Source organism: Hyla sarda, chromosome 11 (genome assembly GCF_029499605.1).
Source record: "Hyla sarda isolate aHylSar1 chromosome 11, aHylSar1.hap1, whole genome shotgun sequence".
Lineage (NCBI taxonomy): Eukaryota > Metazoa > Chordata > Amphibia > Anura > Hylidae > Hyla > Hyla sarda.
In genome coordinates this window covers 49,763,247-49,775,881 of record NC_079199.1, presented here as the reverse complement: position 1 = coordinate 49,775,881, position 12,635 = coordinate 49,763,247, and the positions used below count along the sequence as shown (strand labels likewise).

General features: G+C 46.7%; 2 protein-coding genes across 17 annotated transcripts in view; one reads left to right on the top strand and one right to left on the bottom strand.

Moving 5' to 3' along the window:
- CEP170B (centrosomal protein 170B) overlaps positions 1–12,635 on the top strand; it is a 162,604-nt gene that overhangs the window by 48,804 nt on the left and 101,165 nt on the right. The gene's annotated exons all lie outside the window — the stretch shown is intronic.
- LOC130294894 (RNA-binding protein 25-like) lies at positions 1,940–5,058 on the bottom strand (the record flags this gene model as incomplete). The annotated part of the gene is made up of 2 exons (XM_056545042.1): positions 1,940–2,230; positions 5,011–5,058. Coding segments are annotated over 2 exons (339 nt in total), but the record flags the coding sequence as incomplete, so codon positions are not given.

The window sequence follows — 12,635 nt, the reverse complement described above, 5'->3', positions numbered from 1 at the left end:
GAAGGATAGCCTTAGGCCTATCTCTATCTTATATGAAGGATAGCCTTATGCCTATCCCTATCTTATATGAAGTTTAGCCTTATGCCTATCTCTATGTTATATGAAGGATAGCCTTACCTATCTCTATCTTATATGAAGGATAGCCCTAGGCCTATCTCTATCTTATATGAAGGATAGCCTTATGCCTATCCCTATCTTATATGAAGTTTAGCCTTATGCCTATCCCTATCTTATATGAAGGATAGCCTTATGCTTATCCCATGCATATTTAAACTCCTTCACTGTATTTGCAGCGACCACTTCTGCAGGAAGGCTATTCCATGCATCCACTACTCTCTCAGTAAAGTAATACTTCCTGATATTACTGCAGAAACCCTTTGCCCCTCTAATATAAAACTATGTCCGCTCGTGGTAGTTTTTTCTTCTTTTAAATATGCTCTCCTCCTTTACCGTGTTGATATCACTTTGTGACAGCTATTAGCGGTGGCCCTCTGCTGCTGAGCAGCCTCTAGGTATGGAGTACATTCAAGTCCCGTGCCCTCTAAGTATACCCTTATTGGCCCATGGATGAAAATATTTGTCCTGGACCACTAAGGCCAGTTCTATAACAGGACAAGCGTACTTTTGTATCTGTGATACAGTGGCAAATCTTGACCTGACTGTGGGTCTAGGGACCCAAACTAAGAGCATCATTGGGAACTATGAAGCTATAAGTTTGTCGTAAGTCCCCACAATCAGAGTTCCTCCATGCTGGTATGGCTTTTTTGGTGGGTTAACCCCTAGTCGCCTTATGGTTTAAAAATACGTTTAAAAATGTATATATTTTTATTATAATGTAAATTATGTACAGGACCTTTGGCCACGTGATTTATAGAGAATTGTATTATGCTAGGTTTAAGGACCTTTGAGTCAAGTGATTAGGTCATGTGATGTACCATAATCCCTTGGTTTTAGGACTGACAGGTTTGGGGACCAATAAGCTTTGATCCTGCCCCTTCTGAATATAAGGGCGCTGCATCCAATAATCGCTCTCTTAGTTCCGCACCAAGCTGAGCCCATCTGTTATCAGCTACAAGACAAGCTAGGCCTGAAGCCTTCCACTTCAGCTGCATTCTAAACCCTGAGTTAATCCAAGTCCATCCTAACAATCCTACGTGACTACTGAACCTAAACATACCCCTAAATTCAGTGGAACAGCGGACAGCAAACATCAAAGCTTATTAACTATAAAGTCCCAGCCAACCTGTGAGGAGCCTAAGTCCCGGTGCTCTGCAAAAGACTGTTTGTTATTCACCCTGCATAAAATCTGCAGTAAAGTTATTTCAAGTTTATTACAATTCCGGCTGTGGATAATCTTTTATTCCTCCCTATCGTTCTTGGGACGGGTGGCGGTAGGACATATATATCTAGAGGAAGCCCGCACCTGGCATCACGACAATCAAGGGTTAATCCTATACCCTGCAACACCCCTGTTCACCCTACATTCCCGAGCACCACAGTGTCATAAGATCTTAAGTTGCATTGGTATTTTCCACCGTGATACATAACAAAATGTGATTGTATTATGATGAAGTGGAACTGGCCATAATCTATAATACAGTTGTGGTGAGCTTGTGGGGATGTAGGGTGTAGTTGTGCAGTGATGAAAGGGTGTTGGATTAACCCTTAACTGTCGTGATGCCAGGGGTGCGGGGTTCTCTCTCTCTCTCTCTCTCTCTCTTCTCTCTCTCTCTCTCTCTCTCTCTCTCCTATCTCTCTCTCTCTCTCGATCTCTCTCTCTCGATCTCTCTCTCTCGATCTCTCTCTCTCGATCTCTCTCTCTCGATCTCTCTCTCTCTCGATCTCTCTCTCTCGATCTCTCTCTCTCGATCTCTCTCTCTCGATCTCTCTCTCGATCTCTCTCTCTCTCTCTCTCGATCTCTCTCTCTCTCTCTCTCGATCTCTCTCTCTCTCTCTCTCGATCTCTCTCTCTCTCTCGATCTCTCTCTCTCTCTCGATCTCTCTCTCTCTCTCGATCTCTCTCTCTCTCTCGATCTCTCTCTCTCTCTCGATCTCTCTCTCTCTCTCTCGATCTCTCTCTCTCTCTCGATCTCTCTCTCTCTCTCGATCTCTCTCTCTCTCTCGATCTCTCTCTCTCTCTCGATCTCTCTCTCTCTCTCGATCTCTCTCTCTCTCGATCTCTCTCTCTCTCTCGATCTCTCTCTCTCTCTCGATCTCTCTCTCTCTCTCGATCTCTCTCTCTCTCTCGATCTCTCTCTCTCTCTCGATCTCTCTCTCTCTCTCGATCTCTCTCCTCGATCTCTCTCTCTCTCTCGATCTCTCTCTCTCTCTCGATCTCTCTCTCTCTCTCGATCTCTCGATCTCTCGATCTCTCTCTCGATCTCTCTCTCGATCTCTATCTTGATCTCTCGATCTCTCTCTCTCTCGATATCTCTCTCTCTCTCGATATCGATCTCTCTCTCTCTCTCGATTTCTCTCTCTCTCTCTCGATTTCTCTCTCTCTCTCGATCTCTCTCTCTCTCGATCTCTCTCTCTCTCTCTCTCGATCTCTCTCTCTCTCGATCTCTCTCTCTCGATCTCTCTCTCTCGATCTCTCTCTCTCGATCTCTCTCTCTCTCGATCTCTCTCTCTCTCGATCTCTCGATCTCTCGATCTCTCGATCTCTCGATCTCTCGATCTCTCGATCTCTCTCGATCTCTCGATCTCTCGATCTCTCTCTCTCTCTTCTCGATCTCTCTCTCTCTCTCGATCTCTCTCTCTCTCTCTCGATCTCTCTCTCTCTCTCTCGATCTCTCTCTCTCTCTCTCGATCTCTCTCTCTCTCGATCTCTCTCTATCTCGATCTCTCTCGATCTCTCTCTCTCTCGATCTCTCTCTCTCTCGATCTCTCTCTCTCTCGATCTCTCTCTCTCTCGATCTCTCTCTCTCTCGATCTATCTCTCTCTCTCTCTCGATCTATCTCTCTCTCTCTCTCGATCTATCTCTCTCTCTCTCTCGATCTATCTCTCTCTCGATCTCTCTCTCTCTCGATCTCTCTCTCTCTCGATCTCTCTCTCTCTCGATCTCTCTCTCTCTCGATCTCTCTCTCTCGATCTCTCTCTCTCTCGATCTCTCTCTCTCTCGATCTCTCTCGATCTCGATCTCTCTCGATCTCGATCTCTCTCGATCTCGATCTCGATCTCTCTCTCGATCTCGATCTCGATCTCTCTCGATCTCGATCTCGATCTCTATCTCTCTCTCTCTCTCTCGATCTCTCTCTCTCTCGATCTCTCTCTCTCTCTCTCTCTCTCGATCTCTCTCTCTCTCTCTCGATCTCTCTCTCTCTCTCTCGATCTCTCTCTCTCTCGATCTCTCTCGATCTCTCTCTCTCGATCTCTCTCTCTCTCTCGATCTCTCTCTCTCTCTCGATCTCTCTCTCTCTCTCTCTCTCTCTCTCGATCTCTCTCTCTCTCTCTCTCTCTCTCGATCTCTCTCTCTCTCGATCTCTCTCTCTCTCGATCTCTCTCTCTCTCGATCTCTCTCTCTCTCTCGATCTCGATCTCTCTCTCTCGATCTATCTCTCTCTCTCTCGATCTATCTCTCTCTCTCTCTCGATCTATCTCTCTCTCTCTCTCGATCTATCTCTCTCTCTCTCGATCTATCTCTCTCTCGATCTCTCTCTCTCTCGATCTCTCTCTCTCTCGATCTCTCTCTCTCTCGATCTCTCTCTCTCTCGATCTCTCTCTCTCGATCTCTCTCTCTCTCGATCTCTCTCTCTCTCGATCTCTCTCTCTCTCGATCTCTCTCTCTCTCGATCTCTCTCTCTCTCGATCTCTCTCTCTCTCGATCTCTCTCGATCTCGATCTCGATCTCTCTCGATCTCGATCTCGATCTCTCTCGATCTCGATCTCGATCTCTATCTCTCTCTCTCTCTCTCGATCTCTCTCTCTCTCGATCTCTCTCTCTCTCTCTCGATCTCTCTCTCTCTCTCTCGATCTCTCTCTCTCTCTCTCGATCTCTCTCTCTCTCTCGATCTCTCTCGATCTCTCTCTCGATCTCTCTCCTCTCTCTCGATCTCTCTCTCTCTCTCGATCTCTCTCTCTCTCTCTCTCTCTCTCTCTCGATCTCTCTCTCTCTCTCTCTCTCTCTCGATCTCTCTCGATCTCTCTCTCTCTCGATCTCTCTCTCTCTCTCTCTCTCGATCTCTCGATCTCTCGATCTCTCTCTCGATCTCTCTCTCTCGATCTCTCTCTCTCGATCTCTCTCTCTCGATCTCTCTCTCTCGATCTCTCTCTCTCGATCTCTCTCTCTCGATCTCTCTCTCTCGATCTCTCTCTCTCGATCTCTCGATCTCTCTCTCGATCTCTCGATCTCTCTCTCGATCTCTCGATCTCTCTCTCTCTCGATCTCTCGATCTCTCTCTCTCTCGATCTCTCGATCTCTCTCTCTCGATCTCTCTCTCTCGATCTCTCTCTCTCGATCTCTCTCTCTCGATCTCTCTCTCTCGATCTCTCTCTCTCGATCTCTCTCTCTCGATCTCTCTCTCTCGATCTCGATCTCTCGATCTCGATCTCTCGATCTCTCGATCTCTCTCGATCTCTCTCGATCTCTCTCTCTCGATCTCTCTCTCGATCTCTCGATCTCTCGATCTCTCTCGATCTCTCTCGATCTCTCTCGATCTCTCTCGATCTCTCTCGATCTCTCTCGATCTCTCTCGATCTCTCTCGATCTCTCTCGATCTCTCTCGATCTCTCTCGATCTCTCTCGATCTCTCTCGATCTCTCTCGATCTCTCTCGATCTCTCTCGATCTCTCTCTCTCGATCTCTCTCTCTCGATCTCTCTCTCTCGATCTCTCTCGATCTCTCTCGATCTCTCTCGATCTCTCTCGATCTCTCTCGATCTCTCTCTCTCTCGATCTCTCTCTCTCGATCTCTCTCTCTCGATCTCTCTCTCTCTCTCGATCTCTCTCTCTCTCTCGATCTCTCTCTCTCTCTCGATCTCTCTCTCTCTCTCTCTCTCTCGATCTCTCTCTCTCTCTCGATCTCTCTCTCTCTCTCGATCTCTCTCTCTCTCTCGATCTCTCTCTCTCTCTCTCTCTCTCGATCTCTCTCTCTCGATCTCTCTCTCTCTCGATCTCTCTCTCTCTCTCGATCTCTCTCTCTCTCTCGATCTCGATCTCTCGATCTCGATCTCTCGATCTCGATCTCTCGATCTCGATCTCTCGATCTCTCTCTCGATCTCTCTCGATCTCTCTCTCGATCTCTCTCTCGATCTCTCTCTCGATCTCTCTCTCGATCTCTCTCTCGATCTCTCTCTCGATCTCTCTCTCGATCTCTCTCTCGATCTCTCTCTCGATCTCTCTCTCGATCTCTCTCTCGATCTCTCTCTCGATCTCTCTCTCTCTCTCGATCTCTCTCTCTCTCTCTCTCGATCTCTCTCTCTCGATCTCTCTCTCTCGATCTCTCGATCTCTCTCTCGATCTCTCTCTCGATCTCTCGATCTCTCTCTCGATCTCTCGATCTCTCTCTCGATCTCTCGATCTCTCTCTCGATCTCTCGATCTCTCTCTCTCTCGATCTCTCGATCTCTCGATCTCTCTCTCTCTCTCGATCTCTCTCTCTCGATCTCTCTCTCTCGATCTCTCTCTCTCGATCTCTCTCTCTCTCGATCTCTCTCTCTCGATCTCTCTCTCTCGATCTCTCGATCTCTCGATCTCTCTCTCTCTCGATCTCTCTCTCTCGATCTCTCTCTCTCGATCTCTCTCTCTCGATCTCTCTCTCGATCTCTCGATCTCTCTCTCGATCTCTCGATCTCTCTCTCGATCTCTCGATCTATCTCTCGATCTCTCGATCTCTCTCTCGATCTCTCGATCTCTCGATCTCTCTCTCGATCTCTCGATCTCTCTCTCGATCTCTCGATCTCTCTCTCGATCTCTCGATCTCTCGATCTCTCGATCTCTCGATCTCTCGATCTCTCGATCTCTCGATCTCTCGATCTCTCTCGATCTCTCTCGATCTCTCGATCTCTCGATCTCTCGATCTCTCGATCTCTCGATCTCTCTCTCGATCTCTCGATCTCTCGATCTCTCTCTCGATCTCTCGATCTCTCTCTCGATCTCTCGATCTCTCTCTCGATCTCTCGATCTCTCGATCTCTCTCTCGATCTCTCGATCTCTCTCTCGATCTCTCGATCTCTCTCTCGATCTCTCGATCTCTCGATCTCTCGATCTCTCGATCTCTCGATCTCTCGATCTCTCGATCTCTCTCGATCTCTCTCGATCTCTCGATCTCTCGATCTCTCGATCTCTCGATCTCTCGATCTCTCTCTCTCTCGATCTCTCGATCTCTCGATCTCTCGATCTCTCTCGATCTCTCTCTCTCTCGATCTCTCTCTCTCGATCTCTCTCTCTCTCGATCTCTCTCTCTCTCGATCTCTCTCTCTCTCGATCTCTCTCTCTCTCGATCTCTCTCTCTCTCGATCTCTCTCTCTCTCGATCTCTCTCTCTCTCGATCTCTCTCTCTCTCGATCTCTCTCTCTCGATCTCTCTCTCTCTCGATCTCTCTCTCGATCTCTCGATCTCTCTCTCGATCTCTCGATCTCTCTCTCGATCTCTCGATCTCTCTCTCGATCTCTCGATCTCTCGATCTCTCGATCTCTCGATCTCTCGATCTCTCGATCTCTCTCTCTCGATCTCTCTCTCTCGATCTCTCGATCTCTCGATCTCTCGATCTCTCGATCTCTCTCTCTCGATCTCTCTCTCTCGATCTCTCTCTCTCGATCTCTCTCTCTCGATCTCTCTCTCTCGATCTCTCTCTCTCGATCTCTCTCTCTCGATCTCTCGATCTCTCGATCTCTCTCTCTCTCTCGATCTCTCTCTCTCTCTCGATCTCTCTCTCTCTCTCGATCTCTCTCTCTCTCGATCTCTCTCTCTCTCGATCTCTCTCTCTCTCGATCTCTCTCTCTCTCGATCTCTCTCTCTCTCTCTCGATCTCTCTCTCTCGATCTCTCGATCTCTCGATCTCTCTCTCTCTCTCGATCTCTCTCTCTCTCTCGATCTCTCTCTCTCTCTCGATCTCTCTCTCTCTCGATCTCTCTCTCTCTCGATCTCTCTCTCTCTCGATCTCTCTCTCTCTCTCTCGATCTCTCTCTCTCTCTCGATCTCTCTCTCTCTCTCGATCTCTCTCTCTCTCTCGATCTCTCTCGATCTCGATCTCTCTCGATCTCGATCTCTCTCGATCTCGATCTCTCTCGATCTCGATCTCTCTCGATCTCGATCTCTCTCGATCTCGATCTCTCTCGATCTCTCTCTCGATCTCTCTCTCGATCTCTCTCTCGATCTCTCTCTCGATCTCTCTCTCGATCTCTCTCTCGATCTCTCTCTCGATCTCTCTCTCGATCTCTCTCTCGATCTCTCTCTCGATCTCTCTCTCGATCTCTCTCTCGATCTCTCTCTCTCTCGATCTCTCTCTCTCTCGATCTCTCTCTCTCTCTCGATCTCTCTCTCTCTCGATCTCTCTCTCTCTCGATCTCTCGATCTCTCGATCTCTCGATCTCTCGATCTCTCGATCTCTCGATCTCTCGATCTCTCTCGATCTCTCTCTCTCGATCTCTCTCGATCTCTCTCTCTCGATCTCTCTCTCTCGATCTCTCTCTCTCGATCTCTCTCTCTCGATCTCTCTCTCTCGATCTCTCTCTCTCGATCTCTCTCTCTCGATCTCTCTCTCTCGATCTCTCTCTCTCGATCTCTCTCTCTCGATCTCTCTCTCTCGATCTCTCTCTCTCTCTCGATCTGGAAATAACTTTACTGCAACTTTTATGCAGGTTAACAGTAGTAACAGTCTTTACAGAGGACCAGACTTCCTCACAGTTGGTTGGGACCTTGTAGGGAAATAAGCTCTGAGGCTTGCTTTACGCTGTTCCACTGAATTTAGGGTTTGGTTTTAGGTTCAGTAGTCACGTAGATTTAGGATTGAGTTTAGTTGAACTCACGGTTCTGTATTCGACTGAAGTTAGCAGGCTTCAGGCCCAAGTTCTCTTGCAGAATTGTACAGCGTAATGCTTTCTCTAGAGATGATCAGGAACAAGAGAGCGAGGATTGGATACAGCGCCCTTATATGGCAAGTGGGCAGGCTCATAGCTTATTGGGTTCCCACCAACTGTCAGTCCTTTCACAAAACATTGTGGTACATCATGTGACTCACTCACGTGACCTGGAAGGTCCTTAAGCTTAACCTAACAGTAGGCTTAGTAGTCATGTGACCTAAGATCCTGGAAGTACTATACATATCTATATTATGTACAAATTATATACATCAAACACATAAAATTAAAGAGAGAAGAGGTGACAAGGGGTTATCCCACTAGGAGGACCCTACTGGTACGCAGGAACTCTGACTTTGGGGACTTAGCACACAAGGTACGGTACAATGTACGGTATCGGGACACCACACAGTCACATGTTCACATCTGTATGATGAATTTACCATGGCTCAACTGGACGAAAGTTGGATCACTATAGAAATCATGATGATCCCAATTTGGTGTAGTTAAACTTTGGGTATTGTTGTCACATCTGCATTATGGCCGCCTGAATGAGGGTTTAGGCTGGATTTATAGTTAGATGGTTTTGGCTACAAAATACTATCAAACCTTCTGCAAAGGAACAGCGAAGCAGATGCCAATCAGATTCCACTGTTCGATCAATCTCCCTGTTACATGTGAACCCAACCTGAATCCCAGACATGACACTCACCATAGTGCTCATGGTGACTCAATCAGTCATTCCTAGTACTATCAATTTCCAAGGAAAATTCAAAGGGTTTGGGCATAATATGGGCCTTCTTCTTTTGGAAATAAGAATGGTATTATAGCCCATGGACCCCAATTAATGTTCTTTTTTTTTATGACCTATCAGAAAAACCTGTTAAGATGGACTTTCCCTTTAAATACTCCCTATACCCCCTTCAACCTCATTTAAAGGGGTACTTTGGGGGGACACTTTTTTTTTTTTTTTTAAATCAACTGGTGCCAGAAAGTTAAAACAGATTTGTAAATGACTTCTATTTAAAAATCTTTACCTTTCCAGTACTTTTTTAGCAGCTGTATGCTACAGAGGAAATTATTTTCTTTTTGAATTTCTTTTTTGTGTTGTCCACAGTGCTCTCTGCTGACATCTCTGTCTGTGTCAGGAACTGTCTGGAGCAGGATAGGTTGCAATGGGGATTTTCTCCTGCTCTGGACAGTTCCTGATACGGGCATCAGGTGTCAGCAGAGAGCACTGTGGACAAGACAAAAAAGGAATTAAAAAAGAAAATAATTTCCTCTGTAGCATACAGCTGCTAAAAAGTACGGGTAAAGATTTTTTAATAGAAGTCATTTACAAATCTGTTTAACTTTCTGGCACCAGTTGATTTTAGCCAAAACCAAGAATAGATTTAAACATAAAAAGGTGCAGACTTTCCATTATAATTTTTTTCTCTGTTTGTTTCGGCAAAAAATACTGACAAATAAATAATGTGTGAACTCAGCAAAAGGCCGGTTTCAGACAAACAAGATACAGATAATATTTTTGTCTGTGTCACAGCACTTGGTTATAATGACTATAACTGGGAACACCATCAACGCTATGGTGATCAGACCTGTGGTCAGGCTGGGATTTGTGAAGATTATGAAGAAGCAAAAATGCACCCATATTACACTCATATCAAACCTGCGTAATGCTGAAATCAACGGGTGTCTGTGGTTTTTATACAATTTCTGACATGGCATTTGTTTACATTATTATATTTCTTTTATATTTATATAATATATATTATATTTTTTGATTCTTTTGCTCCTTGGTGGAACAGATAAAACAGAACAATCAGATGCTATGTGAACATAGCCTTAGCTTAGTCCAGTGTTTTCCAACCATAGAGCCTCCAGCTGTTGCAAAACTACAACTCCCAGCATGCCTGGACAGTAAATGGCTGTCCGGGCGTGCTGGGAGTTGTAGTTTTGCAATAGCAGGAGGCACCCCGGTTGGGAAACACTGGCTTAGTCTATAAATGGTCCCTGAATGACTGCTGGTCCCTTTAGTGCTGATGGGAGATCCAGCTCTTGGAACTCACACTGATATATGTTACATAATATAGGTAGAGGTTCACTTTAAAGGGGTACTCTGGTGGGAAACATTTTTTTTTAAATCAACCGTTACCAGAAAGTTAAACAGATTTGTAAATTACTTCTATTTAATCTTAATCCTTCCAGTACTTATCAGCTGCTGTATGCTACAGAGGAAGTTGTATAGTTATTTTCTGTCTGACCACAGTGTTCTCTGCTGACACCTCTGTCCATGTCAGGAACTGTCCAAAGTAAGAGCAAATCCCCATAGCAAACCTATGCTGCTCTGGACAGTTCATGACATGGACAGAGGTGTCAGCAGAGAGCACTGTGGTCAGACAGAAAAGAACAACTCAACTTCCTGTGGATCATACAGCAGCTTATAAGTAACATTGTTCCTAACCTTACAATTGCAGATCTGGATATCAACTATTGGCAGGAAAAGAGTTAAATCCGCCACTGATATCTAATCTCCATGGATGTCCCTGTACATTATCTTGCAGGCCCCTCAGTCGCTGTCCCAGGAATTCCAGCACATGCTTTGTGTGTTGTGGTTGTTAGGAAGATTATGGATTATTTATTCCTAGAGTCCTAGCAGCAGTTTCCAAAATGGTTTCAGACTGTCGCTGGTTATAATAGGAATGCGGTATGAAGCATGGGAAAAGAGGAGTTTATATAAGGATAGTGCCATAGTAAAATAAGAGATTTGCATCTTGTCACTGTTGTTCCCTTTTCCTAGACTAGGGTTATAATGGATGAATTCAAAGATATGTTTTTTTGTATATTTGCAAACTGTGCTGTTAATTCTAAATACTGCCCCATATTATAGAAGTGTCTATTGGGTGTAATTAGTTATGGTGCCCATAACAATACTTCACAGTGACCACTTGCCAAAGCATTATCAGAAATTTACAAGGCATAGGCACACAGTGATGTCCAAATGCAGGGATAATGCGCACAGTGATGCCCAAATGCAGGGATAATGCGCACAGTGATGCCCAAATGCAGGGATAATGCGCACAGTGATGCCCAACTGCAGGGATAATGCGCACAGTGATGCCCAACTGCAGGGATAATGCGCACAGTGATGCCCAACTGCAGGGATAATGCGCACAGTGATGCCCAACTGCAGGGATAATGCGCACAGTGATGCCCAACTGCAGGGATAATGCGCACAGTGATGCCCAACTGCAGGGATAATGCGCACAGTGATGCCCAACTGCAGGGATAATGCGCACAGTGATGCCCAACTGCAGGGATAATGCGCACAGTGATGCCCAACTGCAGGGATAATGCGCACAGTGATGCCCAACTGCAGGGATAATGCGCACAGTGATGCCCAACTGCAGGGATAATGCGCACAGTGATGCCCAACTGCAGGGATAATGCGCACAGTGATGCCCAACTGCAGGGATAATGCGCACAGTGATGCCCAACTGCAGGGATAATGCGCACAGTGATGCCCAACTGCAGGGATAATGCGCACAGTGATGCCCAACTGCAGGGATAATGCGCACAGTGATGCCCAACTGCAGGGATAATGCGCACAGTGATGCCCAACTGCAGGGATAATGCGCACAGTGATGCCCAACTGCAGGGATAATGCGCACAGTGATGCCCAACTGCAGGGATAATGCGCACAGTGATGCCCAACTGCAGGGATAATGCGCACAGTGATGCCCAACTGCAGGGATAATGCGCACAGTGATGCCCAACTGCAGGGATAATGCGCACAGTGATGCCCAACTGCAGGGATAATGCGCACAGTGATGCCCAACTGCAGGGATAATGCGCACAGTGATGCCCAACTGCAGGGATAATGCGCACAGTGATGCCCAACTGCAGGGATAATGCGCACAGTGATGCCCAACTGCAGGGATAATGCGCACAGTGATGCCCAACTGCAGGGATAATGCGCACAGTGATGCCCAACTGCAGGGATAATGCGCACAGTGATGCCCAACTGCAGGGATAATGCGCACAGTGATGCCCAACTGCAGGGATAATGCGCACAGTGATGCCCAACTGCAGGGATAATGCGCACAGTGATGCCCAACTGCAGGGATAATGCGCACAGGGATGCCCAACTGCAGGGATAATGCGCACAGGGATGCCCAACTGCAGGGATAATGCGCACAGGGATGCCCAACTGCAGGGATAATGCGCACAGGGATGCCCAACTGCAGGGATAATGCGCACAGTGATCGCCCAACTGCAGGGATAATGCGCACAGTGATCGCCCAACTGCAGGGATAATGCGCACAGTGATCGCCCAACTGCAGGGATAATGCGCACAGTGATCGCCCAACTGCAGGGATAATGCGCACAGTGATCGCCCAACTGCAGGGATAATGCGCACAGTGATCGCCCAACTGCAGGGATAATGCGCACACTGATCGCCCAACTGCAGGGATAATGCGCACACTGATCGCCAAAATGCAGGGATAATGCGCACACTGATCGCCAAAATGCAGGGATAATGCGCACACTGATCGCCAAAATGCAGGGATAATGCGCACAGTGATGCCCAAATGCAGGGTTAATGCGCACATTGAT